Here is a 24,613-nt window from a genome sequence, read left to right as displayed (position 1 = left end):
TCGGATATCCATGACAGAAGTATAGCTAAGGGATTATCTTTCCAAAAGTAAGTATACAATCTTTATACAGTCCCTGAACAATCATTTACCCATCTGAATGCAAGTTCTCCAGAACTCCTATTAACGGCAGAGTAATATCTGTGCAGAGTTGCCAGGCACGTGCATTTATTTATAATTATTTAAGAATTTGTAAAATTTTTGACAAACACTTCAAACAGTAACAGCAGGCAGTAGACAGAAATAAGGTAGCGGGCTGAGGGGGGCTAGACACATAATATTATGCATAACGACACAGACATGTAGTTCAAGGCCCATGTAATTTTGACCATTTTTTCATGGATGACAGATAACTACTATCTTATATGGACTCAGTGCACTTTTGTAGTCGACAAAACGTCTCTTTGAACTTGTTCAGTGTAGGGAGTAAAATAGGCAAACTGCAACAACGTTTGCATCTACAGGGCAAGAGTGGCACGAAGAGGTCATATGTCATTAGAGATGTTACACGCATTGAGGGTGTAAAAAGCTGCTGGTTGTGTGAGGCATGAAGGTAAGGCAACCACAATATTTAAAGCTGCAACAAAATTTGAAAGGGTGATGCCTTGCCCAATTTGGCATCATTATACTGAGGTGGTTGTGATCAGCAAGAGATTGTACAGTGTCCACTGGCAAAGTCAGATTCTGTTTGAATGACTGAAACAAGGAGCGTTAAAGGACAATTAAAAGACTGCAACAATAGGTTGGTTTACTGATGATCTGGGAGGTGACTAGGGTCCAAGTTTTAAGCGCAGCAACGCTACGGTAGTTTATGCAGATATTTAAAAAGTGAAGACATGTTATGTGGATTTGATTAAAGCTATTAAGTGCAGCTTGCTGTCAAAAAGTACTCACAAATCAGGGAATGAAGGAGTCTCGTGCAAAGAAGGCTGGTGGGACACACTTGGCGCTCAATGGTACAAGACAGACCTCCATGTTGGAGGAGTTAGCATAAAGCATCACTGTATCATTCAGTGCCTTATTGTGATCAGTAAAATAAGCCAGGTGTAGGATGTTATTGTACGTATGAGTGTTCTCTGTTATGAGATAAAAGGAAAGGAGGCAGTAGGATATAATCTGATTTAGGGAGGTGATACAAGGTTGAACAACAGGGGCTAATCACAGCCTACTAAAGGATTCCCACTGTGAAGGATGTTGGGGCAAAGTAATGTGGTTTCTCAGACACATGTTAGGCTGGCAATGGAAACCACCTGGTGCACAGGGTGTCCAAGAGGATGCAATGATGTGAGTTAAAAGCACCATAAAGGTGTCCCTAGGTTAGAAAAGATGATGGGTATTTTTGTGAACAGAACTTGTGTCACTTTTTCCAAGGTCGATCCAACTCAACATTAGAAGGATAAAAGGAAGAGCAGATCTGCCAGATTCAAACTGGGGGCTCTTCATATATCAATGTAAAAGGAGCATTAAACCCATAAATCATCTTTAAGGCATACATACACTTAAGAAATGTATTCTGAATAATGATCATTCCTTTGGAAATGTCATACCTATATTTTCAGAAATACCAGAACGATACGCAAACTGTTTTCATCCTCATACCATGGTAACAATCCAAGTACACCTTTCATAAGCCACACAGCAGCAGATCACAAATTAAGATCATAATAAAGTTTGAGGTTGTATTTATTTAAATGATGTTGCTTGGCAATACAAATGTGTCCATTTCATTTAGTAGAAAACAACAAAATGGAAAACAGGCATGTGAAACTTAATTTGTGTGAATTTTCCAAATGCAGAAACCCCTTTTCATTGAAAAATCGGAGGACAAAGATAACACCAAGAAATTAAACAAAAATGGGAACATATGTGACAAGAAACAGGTAAGGAAAAAAAGAGGCAGGACTAATGGAGAAGAGGAAGTGGTGCTAGGGTTCAAGTATAGGCAAAACCTTATAGGCCAGTTGAGGTACTAGGGTTTATTCAAAGGTAGAGATACTTGGGTGAAGACAAGGAAGATATACTAGGAGTCAAAGCAAACATGGGGGTATCTGGGTTCCGTCCGAAGCACTAAGAAATAGGTGGGGTAAAACTAATTGGGTATACAGTGGGGGAAGGTACGAAGGTAAGGGCTCTGGTAAAGTTTTGAGCGTACGGACAGGGGTATGGGCACTAGGGTAGGCAGAGATGCAATAGGGCAAAGGCACCAACAGAAGTACTGGGATGGAGGTACTAAAATAGAAGTAGGTATATAGCTACCACAGTAAAGGCACTGCTGGTGTTGTCAGGAACTATGTTGTGGTGGTAGTAGTAGGGAATCGGCAGTGATCAAGGTTCTAACCTGTATACAGGACTGGAGGCAATAATGGTTAAAGGAAGGGTAAAATAATTTGGGTATAGGCAGATGTTGGACCGGACATCTTGTGTTGTTTCCCCGAAATTATTTGCCTTCAACTCCCGTTTCTGCAGACTTCGCTTTTGCTAGCGTTAGGACTTTAACACTGCTATTGAGTGCTAGAGATCTTGTGCTCTCTCTCTATTAAAATGGCAACTTTGGCTTACACTCAACTGGACCATTTAATTCCTTTGTAAGTACCTAGTACAATGGTACTACATGTACCCAGTGCCTGTAAATTAAATGCTACTAGTGGGCCTGCAGCACTTACTGTGCCAAGCTACTTAAGTAGCATTGTAAACTGCCATTTTGACCTGACAAATTAAACCTTTTGCTCGGCTTAAACCTTTTAAAAAAAATGTTTCTGATCTTTTTATTGAAAATTGAACAGGGAAAAAGCGGAGGAAGAAAAAAAAAAAGAAAAAGTGGATATACAGAAAAACAAAAAATTAAGCCTTTCTTTTTAATACATGAAAGTCATCCCTAAGATAGAGTCCATAAGGCAGGGTGCAGTGTATTTATAAAGTTGGACATGTACTTGTAATGTTTACATATGCCCAGTAGTGAAAAACTCTTACATTTGTTTTTCACTACTGCAAGGCCTATCTCTTCCATCGGAGAACATTGCTATTATCTTATTACATTTAATAAGTGATAACTTGCAATTTGGGTGCAAGTAGGAATGTCAAGTTTGGGGTCTAAAGAATTGTACTTGAAAAGCCTCTTTATTGGCAAAGTTGGATTTTAAGTCACAATTCTGAAAATGCCACTTTTCGAAAGTTCAGAATTAGAAAGAAAACAGGCAAACCAGTAACCCAGGGTACTGTGCCAGACACTTATTATCAAAAAGGTGATCCCCAAGGGGAAGTGTAGCCTTGGACTTCCACTGCAATAGCGGCGTAAAAAAGTTTAAACAGATCTTATTTCAACAATGCAGTAAATGCCTTTGTTTATTTAAATTACAGACCAAAGCGGCACAACATTACATTTTTCCTTTTAACATTTTTCAAATAATTAGTTGCTCATGTAGATTGTCGGCGCCATGAAAGTGAGTAAAGTGACTAAATAGTGCGCTTGTGTTCTATACAAAATATATACATGTGACCGATTGTGACACTACATTGTTATAAAGGGCACTTGTAATGAGTGTCACCAGACAATCAACATTTAAAACCAGTGTACACAGAATTTTTGTTGAAGTTTTGACCCCTTAGTACAATTATTTAAAACTGGGTTATCATCAGGACAGAATAAGAAGGGGAGACACCAGCTAATCAGGGTAAATTTATTTATTTATTTTTTCCATTTGTAAGGCGCACAGCTACCCAAAAAGGGTTTCCCGGCGCCGAGACACAGCATAAAAGAAGATGGAAATAAGGCAGTGTGGTTCGGGTTATTGTTCGAACAACCAGGTTTTGATGTTTTTCCTGAACCTGGCGTAGTTGTCTTCTTTGCGAATATGTAAAGGGAGGGCATTCCAAAGTTTGGGTCCTAGCTGGGCAAAGGATTTCCCTCCCATTCTTGCAAGTTTACACCTGGGTACACAGTAATTGGCAGCTGCTTGTTACCGTAAACTGCAATTAGGTATGTAAGGGTGAGCTAGAGCTTGTAGGTATTTGGGAGCGGTGCCTGCCTTGATTTTAAACATGTAACTGAGGGCCTTGAATCTGACCCGGTTCACTACTCTGAGCCAGTGTAAGTCACGCAGGTATTTAGACACACTGGCAGTTTTTGGAATTTGACAAAGCAGCCTGGCAGCAGCATTTTGAACAAGTTGCAGCCGCTGTACTACCTCTTTGTTTGAACCAAGATACAAGATGTTTCCGTAGTCAAGCCTGGATGTAATGAGGGCATTGACCACGTTTTTTTGGGTGGAGGTCGGTAGCATCCACAGGATTTTCTTAAGCCACTGTATGATTGTAAAGCATTCATTGAGAGTGAGCTCATTGAGAGTGAGCTATCCAGAGTAAACCCCAGATTACGTATCTGGTCGGTAGGTGACGGAGATTTCCCATCTTGGAAGGCCAGTGGTAGGAGGACCATAGATCACTTTGTTTACCCAGCAGGAGGATCTCCATTTTATCCCCGTTCAGTTTCAACTGGTTGGTGGTCATCCAGCTGAAAATATTATGTAGACCCTGTTTAAGAATGGAAGGGGCTGGTGGGCCAGAATCGGACAACGACAAAATGATCTGCGAGTCGTCGGCGTAGGTCATAAGGGTGAGTCCAGAACGGTCCGCAAGGTCAGCCAGGGGTCTGAGGTAGAGATTGAAGGACAGCGGGCTGAGTATAGAGCCCTGGGGCACGCCGTGGGGGGCATGGAACACTTCAGAGTGTGCAGCGAAGGATGCAATCTGGAAAGTTTGGTGGGTCAGAAAGGACCTGATCCATTCCAACGCTGCACCACAAATCCCATTATTCTTTAGTGTGGTTAGTAGACCTTCATGGGATATAGTTTCAAAGGCCGCACTCAGATCTAACAGAATGAGTGCGACCGTTTGACCATCATCAAGGAGTTTGCGAATGTTCTCGGTAAGTCCCAGCAAAGCCGTCTCGGTTGAAAACCCCGCTCGAAAACCGGACTGTGACGGGTGAAGAAGGGAGTTTACTTCCGTGAAGTCAGTGAGGGAAGCGTGAACATGTCTTTCCAATAACTTGGAAAATGCAGGAAGAAGTGATATAGGCCTGTAGTTAGATAGTGTTTCTGGGTTAGCCGTGGGTTTCTTCAGAAGTGGACTGACCATGGCGAGCTTCCAGAGTGCGGGAACAGTGGACAATTCGAGGGAGGAATTTAGCATATTAACAATAATATCCAGAGAGGGATCATCCAGTTGCTTCAGTACTTTTATGGGGATAGGATCGCAAGGGGAGCCAGATTTAATTGTTTTGAACATGGATTTAAGTGTGTCGATAGTGATGAGAGGCCAGCGATCCAAGGTCTTTTTAATGGTCGGGACTGAGTCCACAAGGTCGTGTGGGGAGGTGTCCAACTTTTTGCTATTGATGTCAGTGATTATTTTGTCAATTTTTTCAGAGAAGAATGTAGCGAGATTTTGACATTGTTGTTTGTTTAAAGGACAGGCAATAGCAGTGGTTTGAGCGCCAGCTAGTTCCTTCACAGTATTGAACAGTGCTTTTGCCCTATTCGTTGCATTCATGATGGTGGTGTTTACATACAGGACACGGGCTTTGGTGCAGGCTGCGTGGTATTTATTTCTTGCACTCTGATACCCCACTTTTTTGTCTGGTGCGTACTCTTTCCTCCACTGTCTCTCTAAAGCTTTACATTTAGATTTCTCCATTTTTAACTGGTCGTTAAACCCTGGGGCTGGGGGGCGGTGGCTGTTTCTTCTAGTGTCGAAGGAAGGAAGACAAGAATCAGCGGCATTATTAAGCCATTGTTGTGTTGTATTAGCAATGCTTTCCATGCTAGTGCCTGGTTTAGGTGGGTTCTTGCTGAGGGCTTGATTGAATAGTCCAATATCAAGATTTTTCCAATTTTTCCTCGATGTGGCAGCAGAAACAGACAGCAAGGGAGCTGTTTCTGGTAGTCTAAGACTAAAATGTATTAGATAGTGGTCTGACAAACAGGTCAGGGTTGTGTCTTGCCATATTAGTTCGGGGAGATTAGTAATGACCAGGTCTAATAAAAGCCCCGCCTCATTGGTAGGTCCAGTGGTTAGAAGTGTCATGTTTAAGGCTGTGAGGTCATCTAGCATATTGGAACATGTGTAATTAGTAGCGTCGTCCAAGTGCAAATTTAAATCTCCGATTACTGAGAAATGTTTAGAGGCAAGGATGAAAGGGGCGATGTTATTCGCCAATGTGGAGGCCCATAGGGTAGAGTTGCCGGGAGGTCTGTAAATCAGTATGCCTGATAATGTAAAATTAGGGTTTATGGTTAATTTAAACAGGCAAGCTTCACAATCGGGAATATCTACGGGTTCAAAACTGCATTTTAGCTCTTTGCTGAAGATGATAGCTATACCGCCACCGATTTTATTCAATCTATCTTGCCTCACAATCGCATAATTGGAGGGAAGGGTTGTTGCTACATCGGGGCCAGCACCCGCGTGAAGCCAGGTTTCGGTTAAGAAGAAAGCACTGGGTTTTTCTTCCAATAGCAGATTAAAAATATCCAGCTTATGCCTAGGTAGTGAGCGGCAGTTTGTGCTTAAAAACCGGAAGTCCTGTGCCTTTGGACTCAATTTGTGTCTCCTCTTTATATTTATATCCTTATAATCAGGATATGGTTGGAAGTTAGTTAGAGAGAAGTTGCAATTTGTACAGATCGCATTGCCAACAAGCATTTACAATGCAACGGTTTCGCCTTTGTAAAAGTTAGAGCTATTGGCATTGTAAATGACCAATTTTGTATTCATGTGTTGGTTTTGAAAACGGATAAATAAATGGCATTGTCATTTACAATGCTAATAGCTTAATCTCTCGAAAATGCGAGACCTATTGCATTTGCACCCACACGCACACACACAGAGAGCCACACACACACACACACACACAGAGCCACCCACACAGAGCCATCCACACAGAGAGCCACCCACACACAGCCACCTAAAAAAAAAGCTAGCCACACAGACAGAGCCCCAACACACACACAGAGCCCCAACACACACAGAGCCCAGCCCTTTCACAACCTGATACCCATACCCACCCCTAAATCCGAAAACTCCCATACCGCCTAATACCCCTATCCAACCCTAAATATACCATTACCTCCCTATACCCCTACACATAATATCCAATGCCCTTACTAACCCCTAAACCCCAAAAAACACCTTTCCTACCCAAGACCCCCACCCACCACTGAACCCTAAAAACTCCCCTACCACCCAATACCCCTACCCACCCCTAAACCCTAAAAATACCATTACCTCCCTGCACCTCTACCCAACACCCTTACCCATCCAGAAAAAAAACCTTATGCCACAAGACCCTTACCCACCCCTAAAAATACCTGCACCACCGAAGACCCATAAAAATACCATTACCTCTCTATACCTCTGCCAAATACACTTACCCACCCCTAAACCTACCCTTACCTAACCCTAGAAATACCCGTACCACACAAGACCCCTACCCCTCTCTAAACCTTAATTGGAGAGAGATATTAATATATATTTTCACACACTCATACATTTATCTTTACCTTATATGTGTGATAAAGGTATATACATTGCAAATAAATTTGTGATAAAAAATGTGTGGTAAATGTCCTGTGTTGTAAAAAAAAAGTGTTGTAAAGACTGTTTCCCGCAATGGTGTACTTAACTGCACCTCTTAAAAAAAAAAATTGGTTTAAGGCCTATATAATCGATTGAATTTCCAAAATAGCGACTTCCTAATAGTGATTGCGACTCTGTGGGTATCACTATTAGGAAATCGCAATTTTAGTACATTCCATTTTGTATTTCCTAAAGCGATTTCTTAGAATTCGCTATTTTTTAAATGTAAAATAGACCCATGGGCCTACGCCCTTACTGCATGTCAGTCTAAAAGTGATAAAAAGTAGTGTAAGCCGCAGAATTTGTTAGTTGATGGAGTGTATCTGTAGAGCACGGACTGCGCTAGAGAGCAGTGGAGCGCAGAACCAGGAGCGCGCACCTTGAGGTAGGACTCGTGGGCACTACATTGAGACACCCAGAGAAGGGGGGGGCAAGGCTCCACCTGGGAGGTAGAATGTTTGCGGAAGAGTTGCGTCATCAGTTTCTCTTTCTGGACCCTAGCAGGGTGGAGACAGCTCGGATACGGATGAGAATATCGGTCCTTATCCGGGGTGTACGGCCTGTCATTTCCATGCCAACCTCCCCCCGAATAAGTAAGACATGCACAGGGAACCCCAAAGTACACATGTACCTCCTTCCAGACATGCATTGGCAGCCTCTGAACACCAGAGAACCCACAGCCACAAATCTCATAGCGCTGCGAAGAAACCAAAAAGCTCCCATCACGAAATAAAAGTCTGACAGACAGTGATGCCCCTCTTCATGCCCCACCACCCCCCACCCCCTCCCCGGCGAGCATGATGACATGGGCCGGACTGGGAACCCAACGTAGCCCTGGCAAATTTTGTTAGACCAGCCTCTAAATGGTGCATAGCGAGCGAGTCGGACCACTACAAAGGGTTTTAGGGTGCTCTGCCACCCCCACCTCCCCCCCAAAAATTGGGGCAAATAATGGTAAAAACGATGCATTCTACTACACATTCTTCATTAAATATTCAATTGTATTTGATTTTAAAGCATAGTAATACTTTACAGTGCACCAGGATACAACAATCCTTGTTGGGACTCTTGATTTGATTTATCATTTTCTAAAGCGCACGAATGCCCGTAGGCGTCTTGGCGCTATGATTTGTCCATTTTCCTGTGCAGGACTGAAATTAGCGCAGTTTATGCAGCGAATAGCCAGGTTTCTTCAATGTTCTTCAATGCTCTTCAATGTTCCCTCCCTGTCACCCTCTAACAGTGCCCCTCATCACTCCATAAGCCCTCTCACATGAATTTCATTTGTATTATAGCGCCTTTCATGACAGCGTAGGGTGTCGAGGCACTTTACATCACAAACAACAGAGACAATGACGCAAACGTGTGTAAATCAGTCCATAGAAAAGGTTAATAAGACAAAGGGGACAGGACTCCCCTGCCATGCAGACTGGCAGGCATTGCTGCTTGTTCTGGGGAAATCACAACCTCAGCATTCAGAATGAAACAGAGCGGTTAGGGTGGCCTTTACCAGGAGAGGGTGCGGCTAGGGGCCAGAGCTGCCGACTTCGGAGACGGGTGATCCAGGTTCGAGTCTCGGCTTTTTGGCGCAACTTCCTGTGATTCTGGGCAAATCATTTAATCCCCTCGTGCCTATGGACAGCGCCTGGATACCCTCTAGTCCGATTAGCAGCACTATACAAATCCAGGTATATACATGCATTCATTCACACACAAACTAACAAGAATACATTTTACTCAAGTAAACCCTTTTATCAAAATTAGGATAATAAAAACACTGGGGAAAAAAAACAACTTTTGTAACCAATATTACGATTATAACAAGTACTGCACAGTAACAAAAGGACCTCTGTGACAACAGCAGTGACCCACTGAGCTGTGCACATCAAATACTGCTCTGTGGTCTGTATTGTATAGGCTCTTAGCAGCAGGGATATTAACCCTCTGTGCTACCTTAGAGGAGTCAACGCTGCCAGGAGACAAAACTCTGCTCACTCCAGCAGGAACATTCATCACGGAGTTATCTTGACACTTTTCTTGTTGCCTGGAAACTGTTGAATCTACGAGGAACTCTGCGGCGCTTTAAAACCTGCTGCAGTGCTACAAAACCACCCCCCAGTAACAAGCGCGCCTCCCACCCTTCCAGGCCCCCCGGGAATGCCCGATGCCCGGCAAAGGACGGCCAGTCCGGCCTTAAACCTTCGAGCTGCTCTCCCTGCGACCACCTACAAACATGTATGTTATCTTATTCCTGACACAGCGCCAGCCGTGGCCGCATAAGGGGCGTCTGTGCGCTAGACGCGGCACGAACAATCATATTTTCAAGAGAAAGGGCAGAGAAACGTGACGGGTTCAGGAAAGAAGCGGATGCAGGTGAGAGAAGGGGAGATGAAAAGCGTCACAGAGATATGTGAGGAATAGAGAGAGAGGGTGAGAGGGTAGGAGGAGAAATAGACTAGAGAGTGCTAAAGTAGTAGGGTCGGAGTGAGGGCACAGAGTGCCTGAGGTGACACACTGCAGGGCATCCCCGGGAAGGGGATGCAAAGCATGAGTTTTATTAAAGAAAATTACAACATACAGAGGCAGCTAGAAGCTGATGGCCGCAGGCCATGCCGCCCTGGGCAGAGGCGCGGGGTCCGGGCACCCCTCATCAAGACCTGTGCCAGCCTCTCCCTCTGATCGTCGACAGCTCGAGTGCCTGGCACGTAGCGCACACACAGCCCGTTCACGCTGTGATTGGGCGCGCAGTGCCAGCCTGTTTTGCAGCTATGCCCGTCATACCAGCTGCCGGCACCCCTCCAAGGGAGAGAGCTACACTATCGGATTATGCCGGAGGACGGCTCGCTACCCCTTTACTTACTCTTCCATCTAACAGCAGCTGCCAGTGAAGGATCCCAGAAGCGCTATGAGGGGGGTTCAGAGCCGCCTAACTCGAACCTGCACACCCCAGACTGCCAGCCCGAAGCCCTCCCTTTCAACTGCGTCCTTACAGCGGCATACAACCCTACACACACACACACTACAGCCCTGCCCTCTGCCTGTACCTCCAAGCTCGGCCCCTCCTGCACGGACCTCGCAGCCGCCCCTTCGCCATTTTGACCAGATTTGTAATCAAGCGTCGACTGTAGTGATCTGCGAAGGGGGGGCCAAAGCCAAGGACAGCGGGAGGGGGGCCGGACGGCGAGAAGGTGGTCAGGATACAACCACGCGGGACAGGGACGAGGTCATCAATGAAGAAAAACATCGGTGAAAAGAAAAAAAAAAGTACACGCCCACAACTTCATGACAAAATCATGACGGGCGAAGAGGGAAAAAATCTCAGGAACGCCCACGAATCTGCTCCGTGAATGACGGACAGATGCCTCTTCCAATGGCTAGCCTCCATTTATGGAGCTAGCCAATGAAAGAGACGGGCGGGACCACAGCCATACTACTCTGACAAAAGTTTTCGCCTGCGCGAACTGCTTGCGCAGATCGCCAGGCCGAAACCTAAAAAGCGGTACCTTAAGTGTTGTACAATTAGCGTGTGTTGTGGGGCGGAGTGATTTAAAAAAATCGGGAAGACAATACCAATTTATTCGTGGTCGGCGAGGAATAGCCCTCTGCCCCGTGCCCCGTCCTGGCCCGGACGGGCACAGACGGGCTGGTCTTTGGCGGGTCTTCAGCGGTTGGACGGCGCGGACGCTGCGCGTTCCCGCTTCGCGTGTTTGAGGGCATCGGGTTTATGTAGAGGACGGGCTAGTATTCACCTCCGCCTCCACTCACTCGCCCAATCAGCGCCAGCCCCGGGAGGGAACTCGGAAGAAGGTACCGCCCTGCACCCTCCACACAAACAAGCCGAATGCTTGCGGTGGACCTGGGTTGCAGGGGCGACAAGTGCCTCAATGGGGAATAGTGCGGTTCTATTTTTAAAAGGTACGAAGTGCAATTTACCAATTAAACACACAGCAAAGCAAAAAAGCTTTCTAGTCGCGCTGTGAACATACAATCGTTCACGCGCATCACATCAGGGGGAGTGATAATTAGAGGTCCAAAGGTGCAATTTTAAAATCAATCACAAGCACAATTTTAAAATCAATCACAAGCACGATTTCGATGTTGTTAGGTCGCGCTGCAAAAACATATGGTCGTTTTAGCGCGTATCATCAGGGGGAGCTGCGATATGTTATGGGTTTATGTAGAGGACGGGCTAGTATTCAGCTCCGCCTCCACACACTCGCCCAATCAGCACCAGCCCCGGGAGGGAACCCGGAAGAAGGTACCGCCCTGAGACCTGTGAATATGGATGTACCGCAGGTAATCCGAATTAAATTTTCAGCTAACGGTATTAGAAGAACTATAGACTGTACTGATTTTCCTTTCCCTACGGTTCTCTCTCATGTTCAGTAGGAGGGCTCAAAGAATGGTTCATAGGGTTCTCAAATCTCTTTGGGGTAATGAGAAATAAACTCTCATTGTGCTCAATAGAAAGTTGGCATTTTCTTTTCCTAACCATTAGGTGCCTGCAGCTTGTATCCTGGGTCACAAGACTAGATGTAGTTGCCAGCTGGTCTTTGTGTATTGCTCCCAGACAGTGAGACAAAGGGGGACTAGGTATTTGTAAAATGGGCCATCTCTGACTGGATGAGGGGGAGGAGCTGTCACTTACCAATCTTGCACATCAGAAAGGTTCTGATGAGTACACTCACAAAGGGTTTAACACAAGTCTTTTGTGTCCCTAGACAGGCTGTGGCCAGGGCATGGAGGTAGGAAATTCCTGACACCTCTGTGGATGGAAATATACTGAACCTTCTCCTACTTCAAAGCTGGCACTAGGTAAAAATATTGGACCCTCAGACCAAGCTCTTCAGTACACCTTTGGACCTGTGGAAGACTCAAACGGACTGCGGTGCTGCACTGCTACCTGAGAAAAAAAGGACTGGACCTGCATCTTGAACCCAGGACCACAAGAATGACACCAAGGACTAGATGGATGGCCTCCTAATCATACCCTCAGAAAGAGAGAAAAGGTTCCAACCACATCAAACCCAGAACCTGGATTCTGTCTGCTGTGAGTCTTTAGTGGTGCTACCTCAGGCGTGGACCCTTGGAAGTGGCCTGAAAATGCTCTGCTAGCCCAGCTGTGGTCACTGAATTTACACAGCGCGACACATTGCAGGTCTGCATTGGAACTACCATTGCGCAACACATACCAGAGGAAGGACCTCCCACCTCTTTAGAACCATTGCTACACGCTGCCTCCTTGATGCAGGTCCTTGCATTTCGGCCTTGCATCTCTTCTGTACCACTGCTGTGCCACGCATCCTTAATGCAGGACCTCACATCGCAGACCCGCAGCTCCCTGGAATTGCTGCTGCGCAACGCATCCTCGATGCAGGACCCCACACTGCAGCCCACAGCTCATCGGTAAGTTAAGCCAAACTGCTTTTCTGCCAAGCTACCAGAGAGTTAAGCATAGGTAATTTGGGATTGCTTGTGACTTAACACTGACAGAATTTGTGGTTGTTGCTTGAGAAGGCCCCCCCCCCCCCCCTTCAAACAGTAAGCCATTTCCTACAGCAGGGGTAAGAAAAAGCATAGGAGGATGAGGAGGAACCAACTGGGCTATAGAAGGAGGCATGGAGGAAAAGAGAACAAGACAAAAGGATAGGATGAGAGGAGAAAGAGGGGGATTTTTTTCCCCGCCATAAGTGGAAAACAAGAGATCTTGCTGATTTTAGTGAACCGCTTTGGTGCTGAGGATGTGCTGGAGACGGCTCTCTTAAATACCCAAAAATCAGGTCCAGGAACATGCTGTAAAAGTCTGAAGATCGTAAGGTAAGATATTGATCGCAACATTTTAGCAGGAGGGTGTAAATTTAAAAAGGCACCCAATCGATGTGTGTGTATATATATATATATATATATATATATATATATATATATATATATATATATATATATCAATGGAAGAACAATTGAGCATATTTCGATCATTGTTGGAACAGCATGGTTCAATGCTTCCATATTAAACATCAAGTACAAAAAAGGTACATTGGCTTAATGCCTCCACCACGCAAACTCACCCCCCTCCAACTCTCCCCACTCAACATCCTTTTACATAATGTGAACAGCAACTCCGTCCACTGCACGGCTAGTATTGTTCTTTGTTTACTGTTAAATGTTACAAATGCACTCACAAGGCATGTGCATCTTTGAAGTTCAAAGTAACAATGGTGGACCATTGCTGTATATTGTGCGCCCGTCAGCGTCCCGGAATCGGCCAGCGCCAGCCACTATGTTTGTTTCATCCCACGACTTTCGGTTGCACCCCAAAGGTACAGTAGGGCCGAGCTGTGCCAGCTTCGTACTCCTCATTAACCTGCCTCCCTTGGGAGGTCTTGGAAAACCCAAACACTACTTGTGAGTTGTGTATCTTTTCATTGCGCACCACAGACTCTACCGCCCCAGTGTTCCTGGGAGGAGACAGTCAAGCGGGCCCCTCTATCCAGGCAGCCCTTATTAACACTCACTTCTTGGTCTGTCACTTTCAGGATGTTTCGGACCTTATCGAGGCTGACTCTCTGGATCTGCTTTTCATCACGGAGACGTGGCTCCATGAGTTTGCCAACCCTGTTATAGAATTAGCTATTCCCAGGGGTTTTAAAGTGTCCTCGACCGATTGCATAACAGGCAGAGGAGGCGGGGTTGCAGTGGTGTATAGGGAAAAGTGGTCCTTTCAACAAGGTGATATTGTGAGCTTTGGAGATGGAGAGGCCTTGTCCCTTACCATCTCCCCACAATTCTCGCTGGGTGGTATTTTGGTCTACAGACCTCCTGGTCCTGCAGGCACCTTTTTGAAAGCATTGGATGACATTATTATCCCTCGCTCATTGCATTTCTCCCACTTTCTTCTTCTCTGGGATTTAAACATCCATTTAGACTGTACTGAGGAAGGGGATACGAGGGAGTTCATTGATTCATTACACCTGGCCCAGCTATCCCAATGGGTTAATTCCCCTACCCACTGTGGAGGTCACATCCTGGGCTCTAAGTTTCCCATTATTATTAAACCCCCTTTTCAAGTTACCTGGACTGATCATGCTGTTATTCCGTTCTCCTGGTGTCTTAAAGACCCTCTCGCCCCCAAAAAAACCACCCAGCACAAGCTGGCACACAAAATCAATCCTGACGCCTTCAGATCAGCCTTGATGGAGTCTAAGCCCAAGATGTGGAGGTTGCTTGGGAAAATGTTAACAGCTGGATCACTCAGGCGGTCAAGCTTACTTACTCTTCCTTTCCCCCCAGACGAAGCAGAGAATACCCTTCAATACCTTGGTGTACGGAGGAGCTCAAAACTCAGAAGAGGGTATGTAAACAATTAGAGCAGAGCTGGCGTCAATCCTATTGCCCCCTGGCTAAAGGGCAATTGAGGAAAGCTCAAAAACTGTATTATGCTGCCCTTCTGGAGGCTAAAAGCATGTACTATGCTGAGAGAATTGCTCTTTCAAAAAATAATGCTAAGGAAATTTTCTCCATTGTACAGAGTTTCCAGGCACAAAAGGCGGAAAGTACTATTCTTCCTACGTCGGCTGCTTGGTGTGAGAAATTATCTAGCTTTTTTAATGGATAAAATTCTGGCAATTAAAGAAAATTTTAAGAGATCCTCAACCATGACTTTAACAGTTGAGGGCGCTGTCCTGACAACCGCACTAGGGGAACCACATGTATCCTCTGTTCTTTCTGCTTTTTCCTCCATCACTCTGCAAGATTCTTTGGCAATTGTAAAGGCTCTTAAATCTGGTTCACCGTCATATCCCTGCGCGGCCAGGCTGCTGGCATCTGTGGCTGAGATAGTTAACCTAGAGGTTAACACTATGATTAATCTATCCCTAAGGATAGCCATGGTCTGACGTGGAAGCAAGCCAAACTCTTGCCTATGCTGAAAAAGCCATTGCTTGATCCTTACAAGTTACTGGCCAATTTCGCTTCTGCCAGCAGTCTGTGAGAAGGCGGTAAATAGACAACTTACTGCCTTCATGGAAGAGGAAGGCCTGTTCCATCCAGCTCAATCTGGATTTAGGGCCAAGTATAGCACGGAGTCAGCCTTGGTTGAAGTGACTGAGGCCATCAGTGTGTGTTTGGACGCTGGCGGCAGGGCGGCTCTGATTTTATTAGACCTCTCTACGGCATTCAATACCATCCCTCACTCACTGTTGCTTGCCCGGTTGGCTAACATTGGAGTGACAGGGTCTGCGCTGCATTGGGTTGGTTCTTTTTTGGACCAATGCTCATCTCTTCGCCACAAGCTCTGTCCACTGGAGTTCCTCAGGGTTCTACCCTAAGCTCTCTTCTTTTTAATATTTATATGACTCCTCTGATTTATCTGGAAATGGAGCTGGGGGCTAAGGTTATCGCCTACGCTGATGACATCCAGCTCCTCTTTACCTGGAGTAAAGATGACTCTTCTCTGGCTCAGGCCAGAGCCTGCTTGTCGGACGTTTTTAAATGGCTTCATGCTGCAGAGCTTAAGTGCAACAAGTCCGAAATCCTCTTGTACGGTACCTTTCCTTCTCAATTCAAGGACTCCCTTTGGCCGTCCGAATATCCGTAACCCAATTCAGAGGGCCAACCTGTAAAAAATCTGGGGATCGGGTTTAATGAGGATCGCAGGTTTAGCCGGATAATGTTTTGGTATCCTAAAATCACTTTCTGCCACTTCTACCACAGCCGGCTAAAGAGATGGACACCCGCACCCTAATATTGTCACGCATTGATTATCCAAACTCTCTTTATGTGGGCGTTCCTGGTTACCAGTTGGAAAAACTTCAGTCTATCCAGAATGCCGCAGCCAGGATTTTTTTTAATATCTCTCGGAGGTCAAACATACGACAACATCTTTGTGATCTCCACTGGCTGCCGGTTGCCGAAAGAGTGAGATTTAAAGCCCTTCCAACAGTGCACGCAGCCCTGTCTCAGTCTGGCCCTGGCTACCTCAGGAAGCGGTTTAAATTCTACGTGCCCTCAAGAAACCTACGTTCTATGGCACAGTTCCTCGCAGTGATTCCCCGTTTCCGTCGGGTGAGGATGGGCGGCAGCTCTCTGGCCGATATAGCTGCTGAGGCTTGGAACGCAGTCCCTTTGGAACTGCGCTGCATCCAAGATGCCAAGCTATTCAGGAAACGGTTGAAAGCACTGCTCTTTGTATAGAACTCCTCTGACTCCCATTTGCTCGCAAGGTACTGCGCCGGGACACTCCTGAGTAGCTGCGCATGATATAAATGCATATAACATAACATAACATATTGTAATGGCTGTATATTGTGAGGATGCGGGCGAACAATCTCTGGAAAACTGACGGAGGGAGGGATTATATGGGCCCGCAAGAATGCTCTGCTTGTTACTAAAACTCAATCAAATATGTTTTCAAAAAGTACGAAAAGGGTATCTTTGGTATTTTGGCAACAGGGAAGGATTAGTCTGAAACATGGTAGGGCACAAGAAAAGCAGAAAAGGTAACAGGGACTTGAAGAAAGGCAGGAAAACTGGCAAACATACACATAAATATGTAGGCATATCCTTTAAGTATGGATTAGTGAAAAGGGTGTGAAGTCACAGGATGTTGGCATGACCGGGATCTCTCCTGCACCAATCATACTGTCAAGGCGCTGTTGTGGCCTTTTTCTTTTCTGCAAAGGACTTTTGTGTGTAGTCCAATCAGATTTCAACAAACCAAAACATGGGATATTTGGACAGCACTTGGAAGAGCTGGAGAAGAAATAAAGAAATGGTCTATCAAATAATTTATATAGTTCATGCTAATGTTCGAACTGGAAAAAGAGAGGCTCACCTTTCACAAGTTTGACACTGCAATGGATCTCAACATCAAACGTCATGCGATGAGTGCCAAAACGAAGCCTGGAAGGGCATTTATGAAAAAGAAAGGATGGTGGCCACAGAATACTGAGTTTGTCACAAACATCTTTGTGTAAAGGCTGCAGTGTTCGAAGATCTTTCGTTGGGAGACATGGACTTGTAGTCTAATTATACAGGGCATGGTGGTAAGCTGCATCTTTAGGAATTTTTAGAAGTGCAAATTGAGTTCTGTATTCTGAAACAGCCCATATCACTGGTACATTTCAGCTTTAATAATGGTAAAAACAGTGTACTTTTTAGTCAACTAAACATTTCCACTAAGTCAACTGACTACATTTTTAAGAACAAAAAAAGATGGGAAATATTGCTTCCTGTAGCCAATGTATTCCTTATTTCAAAAATGAAAATGTATTTTGGAAGAGCATTCAGGATGACCCCTCAAGTACACACAAACACCTTACTGTTTGTAATAGGTTTATGTATATGGGTTTGTGAAAGATTCCCAAAATGGGGAAAGTTCCATTTCCCAAGAGTGGATCCAAAGGTGGCATTTACAATGAAGCAGAACTCCTAAACACACATCCCTGTATCCACCCAACGTCAGGTCCTCGCTCCCCAAAAAACCAACAAAAACAATTCCCACGTGAGTCACTTAGAAATTACATCATACTAACCATCCACGCTAGCCCCAGATAACAATAAATTAGATAAGGACTTCAGTGTGCTTCAGGACCATGCAAGTGGCAGTGGTGCTAGGCAACTGTCAAATGCAATACCAAGAAGGTAACCTTTAACCTAGCTCCCTTCACTTTGTTGATAATCCTATTGTTGACTCACAAATTAGAGGCCTGGCGTAAACTGGGTATTGTGTTCAAATTTTGAGATGCAAAACCTCAACTAACTTATCATGAACCTAAAACAGAAAGGAACATAAAAAAAATAGCTGTTTCAACAAACCGGATTGAGAAATGAAACACAAATTGAGGTAGAGGAAATACTAGAAATCTCTGTTTATATTGAAGCAACAGAGTCTCAATGGCAGTATGCTCACTGCCTCATTGTTGACAAGCTAACTGCTGAAAAGTCAGAACATTTTCAAGTAAATAGCAAAACAAAGCCACTGGAAGTCTACAGGCAAACCATAAATAACACTTTAGAATTGAGAAACCTTGGGGGAAACTGTCTGAACAACTGAATTTTTAGTAATTGTGATATATGCAATCTAATGCTAGATTTCCCTTTTTTTAAGCATAATAGTTAATGAAATATCGTTCTTTGGCCATTTAATGATTTTCCCTTTAAAGTTTTGTCTATCTTTTGTCTCTGACTTTTCTTCTATTTATTATTTGTCATGAATCTCGGACGTGTACATTAATTTTTGTGATGCCTGTTCCTAATATAATATATAATGCTTGTTGGACCTGGGCCTCTTGGCAGGGTCATCCCTAAACTTTTTGCCTTCCTCCAATACTCTCTCTGACCTATTTTTGTTGGTTTAATGACTCTGGGCACTTTACCACTGCTGACCAGTGCTAAAGTGCATATGCTCTCCCTACTGTAAAGTGTACATGTGATTGATGTCCATGATTGGTTCATTGGATTTACTGTTAGTCCCTAGTAAAGTGCACCAGGAGTGCCAGGGCTTGTGAATGCCAACACTGCTAGTGGGCCTGCAGCGCTGGTTGCGCCACCCACAGAAGCAGCCTTAAAATGTGTCTAGGGTCTGCCATTGCAGAACCTGCGTGCAGTCTGGTACTGTCACCCTGGCTGGGCAAGTGCACACACTTGCCAGCCCCTAAACCTTCCCTTAACCTTCATATTAGTCACCCCTATGGTAGGCCAGAGGGCAGGGTGCATTGTAAGTGTAAGGTAGAACATGCCCTGATGTGTGTGGCATGTTCTAATAGTGAATTACTGCCAAAGTCGTTTTTCACTATTGTAAGGCTACCTGTTCCCTTCTAGGCCAGATGGGCTGCTGGAATTAGTACACTCTATAATCCCAGCAGGCTCAGGGAACATGGTAGAAATTCATGTTTAGTATGCCTGAACTCAGAATAATAAAATACTTCTTTTAGTAAAGTTTATTTTAATATCCTGTGTTTGCAAATGCTACTTTTAGAAAGTTAGCATTTGCTTGCCTAACCATTTCAGCCCGCCTCTGCTTGGATGTGGATCTGACTGTCTGGTGTGTGTGAGTGACAGGGCTGGGAGTTGACAGGTAGTGATTAGCAGGAGGACCCCTTAATGGGTGGTGGGAGTTTCCCCTGAATGATGCATCAGGCTGTGCCCCTGCCACCACAATGCTGGCTCCGCCCTCCTGGGGAGCGACTGATGACTCAGCCTGCACCTGGCCCAGGAAGGACCGAAGCTTGTCAACAAAGTACTCAGGCCACTCCTGCCCTCTCAATGCCGGCTCCGCCCCCCTGGGGAGCGGCTGATGTGCCTGCCCTCACACTGAATGCAGAAGTCATAAGTACCCACAACAAGTACTCAGAGACTGGAGCAGTTATGCAGAGGCCCCCCTGGCTTGCTAGAACAAAAGAAACTGGGTATAAAAGTAGGAGCCCTGCTCCTTGTAAATTAGATCCTGTTTGTGCTACAGAAGAAACTCTGCCCGAAGAGAAGGACCTGGAAGGACAAGGAGGAGTGCTGTCTCTGGCCTGTGTCTGGTGCCTTGCTGCCAAAGGAGAGGAAAGAAAAGACTACCAAAGACTTTTGCTTATTGAAACTTTGTGCCAAACTCTGCTGAAAGATCTCCAAGGGCTTGCCTGTGAACTTGCCCCCTGACCAGCGCTCCAGGAACAGTGAGCGCTACCCCCTGACAGAGGAACCGCTGTGGACCGCTGCTTTCCCTCTGCACGCCTATCCAGGAAAAGCGGAGCGCGCTGTGACCATCGCGCTCTTCAGCAACGCTCTGGGTGTGCCCCCGTTCTGAACACCGTGACTGCTGCCTGTCCGGTCCAGAAGCATCGCAAAGATTAGCCCCGCTGATCTGAGCACCGTGACTGACCCCGAGCCGCAGCTCGCAACGTAAAGAAAGGTTGTGCCCGGTGCCTGCTTGCACCCCTCCGTGACTTGTGCCCCTGAACGCGCCGCCGCTGTCCGAGAAACAGCTGCTGCGTGGGGTACAAGAACGCCGCCTGGATTGTTGGTGGTGTGCTCTGTGGATTGCCGCCCCCCTGCGGGTGCCCCTCTGTGGAAACGCCGAGGCTCTCCGTCCCTGTGGCCCGGCCCGCGCCGCAACGCCAACCTCCGAGCTCGAGCCGAGCCGCTGCTCGCTCCAACCCCGGGAGGAAGACACCGCGACGCGGATCACCGCGCTGACCTGCGCTCGGATTGCCTCGATCCTGCTCAAGAAAGACAAAGGTACTGTTGTTGCCCCCGCGGTGCGAGCATCTGGCCTGCCCGCTTGCACCGCCCTCTGATCAGCCAAGTCCTCGGAGCCGCGTGAAGAGCGCTCCCAGGGCCCCCGCCCTCTCCCCCGCCAGTCGCGCACAACCGTGCGTCTCGCTCAGAGAGGCGGACTCGAACCAACCTGCCGCCGCTCCCGCTAGACGCGTGAGCCCGGGCCGGTCGGGCCCAGTCAGCCATCGGAGGTGCACCAAGGCCCCCAGCAGGCAACTCCACCTTTGTTTTTACTGAACTTGAACAGGAAAGCCTCACCCAAGATCGTGTGTGAGGAATAAGAAAGACAAGCTGAGAAAGAACTGTGACATTGATAAAGAGTAACTGGAACCTGCTTTCAAAGTAACCAAGACTGTATTTACAAGCCTGCTTGAGATTTATATAAAGAGATATATTTTCACAAATACAGTTTGGTGTCATTGTGTGGTGGGTTGGTGGTGATGGTATAATATTGCAAATGTTTAACCCTACATGCCCCAGAGATTAGCCTAAGACTGCTTAAGCCACACTACCTAGAGGGTAAGCAGAGGTTGTCTTGAAGGTAACCCTCAGCCCTGACGAGGAAGAGAGAGGCCCTGCTTGTCGCCAGTGTTACACTGCGCCAACCAGAGACTCCCCCCTTCCTACAATGCTTTACTGCTTTTCTTTTTTGTACTAGCTTAACAATTACATTTTTTTTTTAAAGGAATTGAGAAAGAAATTTTTGCACTTTCAGAAAAATACGATCATTGTGTCAAGTGAGCAAGAGCAGCAAAACATATAGTCTTTCTAACCCCAGCAGAAACACATTTCACCTCCCCAACATGAGATAATTCAGTTGTATCATGAAGAAAATCTTAATAAACCCATCTCATACATCAAGCAAAAGGCACAGTGCGTTTTACCCAAACCATAGAGCGATATTAGAAATGTTTCTGCACTGCACACATTAGAATGTGCAATGGCTCACCTAAAACAAAAAAAATTAAAAAGAAAAAAAAGTTTGATACATCGTCAATTTCTCGTTATCAAATGTGGAGTACTTTAAGTTGAATTCTCACCTGAAAGTACGCTTAGCTCCCATTTCTTCTCCCGTGCTATTTCGGTTTGCTGCTTTACTATAAGCTGAGCATCTTCTGGACTTTTAAATCGAACATGGCATTCTGTATCGCCCTCTAACAAATCCACATAAACGACTTCAGCCATTCCCGAAAGAGTGTCCTGTTGGACAAAATGTAGACCGATGTTAAAAATCTACAATGATGCCATTTTTCAGAGGCATGAGCTAGAAGCTCTCTTATTTATTACAAATGCAAAACCAGCATCACACAAGTTTACAATGGTAGATGGGTTATGTGTGTTTTGGTGGAAAACTAACATGAAGAAAATTATTATGGAATTTTTTTTTGATCTAACCATTCTTGAATTCTTTTTTTTATAATGATTGTTTTTCACCAGGCTGTAGAAACCAAACTGCTGAAAGCCATTCACAAAGAAATATTTATTTCGGCATGTCAGTCTTAGTTTGGAGTCTTTTGGGGATGGGGAGATTTCCTCATACCCTGCTTTCCAGTTTTTTTTTGGACAGGCTCCCTCCTTCGTTCTCCTAGTTTTCCACAAACTAGCTTACCAAGTGGAGTACTTTCTACTCTTTAATTACTAAGTGCTAGCACCATGGGTAAATGCCCAGTATGTATTCTACACTACAGCTGTGTAATGGAGCACGAGGAAATGTCAACAGTGACCTTGTGTGCGTTTTGACAATGTGATTGTTCCTGGTGAGTCTTTATCCAGAAATATGAGGTAACGTGAATACTCCTACAGAGAAGACAACAAGACTACAAAGAGGCAAATCTCCACCAAACAAGGTTTGGTGAAGAGGTCCTCATATTCCTTGACATCAAAATTCCTCACCAAAATTGGTGGGAAATGCAATGGGAGGCCTCTCGTTAATCTGTCTATCATCCTGGCAAAAGGCAGGAAGACCGTTGCATATTACTAAGGTGGGAGGGCCAGAAAGGCGTAGCTTCTGAGTGATTTGCACATTTAAATACTCTTAGCAATTTAAGGGAGAACCAAGGACTCTGCTCTCACTAAGACAGGACAACAAACAACCCACTCGTAATAGTTACATACAGATTGCGCTCCAACAGATCAACGACACAGTCACCTACACGAAGGATCTCTGATCGTCAATATGGAATTGCTGAGAAAACACACTTGCTTTGCCTTCGCCAATCCCAGGATTTAGGATCACTTATCCTTTACAGAAGTGGAGCTTCATCGGGAGCACCTCCTATGTTTATATTTGTAAGTGACTTCCATTGAGGTTTCATTTCTGTGAAATTAGCTGTAGGGCTTAAATGGCCCTGCAACAACTTAATGGGGAACCCCCCCCCGTTCCCGGGCAAATTTAAGGGAGTGGGCCAGGGGTCGGCCCAGACCCCCTACATTTTGATTTATTTAGCCCCAGGGAGATAGTGGTCCCAAAGGCTTTTAACAGCCCTAGGAAGGTGGTCCTTGCGGTCCCTATCCTTTTTTTAAATATAGCCGGGGGGAGGGGGGGCCTTGGGGGATTTCTGTTCATTAGGGAACAGGAATGGATTTTTAAGCTCAAAAGTGATACCAAGGGGCTTAATGACAAATTTCTGGGAACTGCCCTGTAATTAATAGCTGTTTTGAATTACGGAATGCCCAGGTGGGGAAGCCTTTAGGTACACGTTGCACAAGTTACTACTTGTGTAACGATATATCTGTAAGAGACATTAGTTAGTGATAGATTCCTTACCGTAGAATATCCCCAGGCATCAGACTGAATCCGGAAATTTTTTGCGTAGCAGTACCCATGTGCGTCGGTAGGCGTCGTCCGCGGCTCCGCGTACGTCGTCGTGATGACGTCGACGGAGTACTTAGACGCTGCCTCCGCGTGCTGACGTCCGTTCTTATACACAGCTTTTCCGCGCCAGAAAAGCAGAGCCATGATAAAAACCAACACTAGTGCCATGAAACTAGGGCCCTGAAAGGGGATGACCTTAACCCTAGATATCGGTTCGCAGAACGGGGAGGATGGGTGAGTCGGTAAGGAATCTATCACTAACTAATGTCTCTTACAGATATATTGTTACACAAGTAGTAACTTGTGCATCTGAAAGAGACACGTTAGTGGTAGATTCCTTACCGTAGAATAGATACCCCAGCAAATACCAACCCCGGTGGTGGGTCTGCGAACCAATAATCACACCAGAAAGTCCTGGAGGACGGAACGGCCAAAGAAGCTTTAATGGCTTACCGTGATATGACTGCTTTTCCCAACACCCCTCTAGAAACAGCTATGCCAATGAGAGAGGCGGCCCCTGTCTTTGTTAACGCACTTACCGATGCCCAAAATAATGGCCGAGGGGCTGTTGAGGCACACTTGCGCAGGCTTTGGGTTCATGTTCCTTGGAAAAGGTCAGAAGTAATGCAGTTAAAAGGACAATTACCAGATCCCCGAAAGAATCCGGCTGCCTTTCACAGAGAATTAGGTCAGATTATATCTACAGGTACTCTCGTTCTTGAGGATATAGATTTCTTGAGGATATAGATTTACTTTTTGGTACAGTTGTCCTCACTGAAATTTGGGCCAAAACTCGACATACTGACCATAAAGTAGCGTTGGGAGATAAATGGGCTGACCTAGAGGCTATGGAAGAAGCAAGAGTAGGAGGGACTAAACCAGAAGCTGTCATCCTGACTTTGCCCG

At 45.5% G+C, this 24,613-nt stretch overlaps 1 protein-coding gene across 2 annotated transcripts in view; it reads right to left on the bottom strand.

The window, feature by feature from the left end:
* Window positions 1-24,613, bottom strand: part of LARP7 (La ribonucleoprotein 7, transcriptional regulator) — a 118,663-nt gene that overhangs the window by 5,178 nt on the left and 88,872 nt on the right. For both annotated transcript variants that reach the window (XM_078676731.1, XM_078676732.1), the window contains exon 11: window positions 21,933-22,092. In XM_078676731.1, the coding sequence (XP_078532857.1) occupies window positions 21,933-22,092 (160 nt within the window). The remainder of the gene's footprint in view (window positions 1-21,932; window positions 22,093-24,613) is intronic.

The sequence above is a fragment of the Lissotriton helveticus genome, chromosome 2_1 (genome assembly GCF_964261635.1).
Source record: "Lissotriton helveticus chromosome 2_1, aLisHel1.1, whole genome shotgun sequence".
Classification (NCBI taxonomy): Eukaryota; Metazoa; Chordata; class Amphibia; order Caudata; family Salamandridae; genus Lissotriton; species Lissotriton helveticus.
This window is presented reverse-complemented; position numbering and strand designations above follow the sequence as displayed.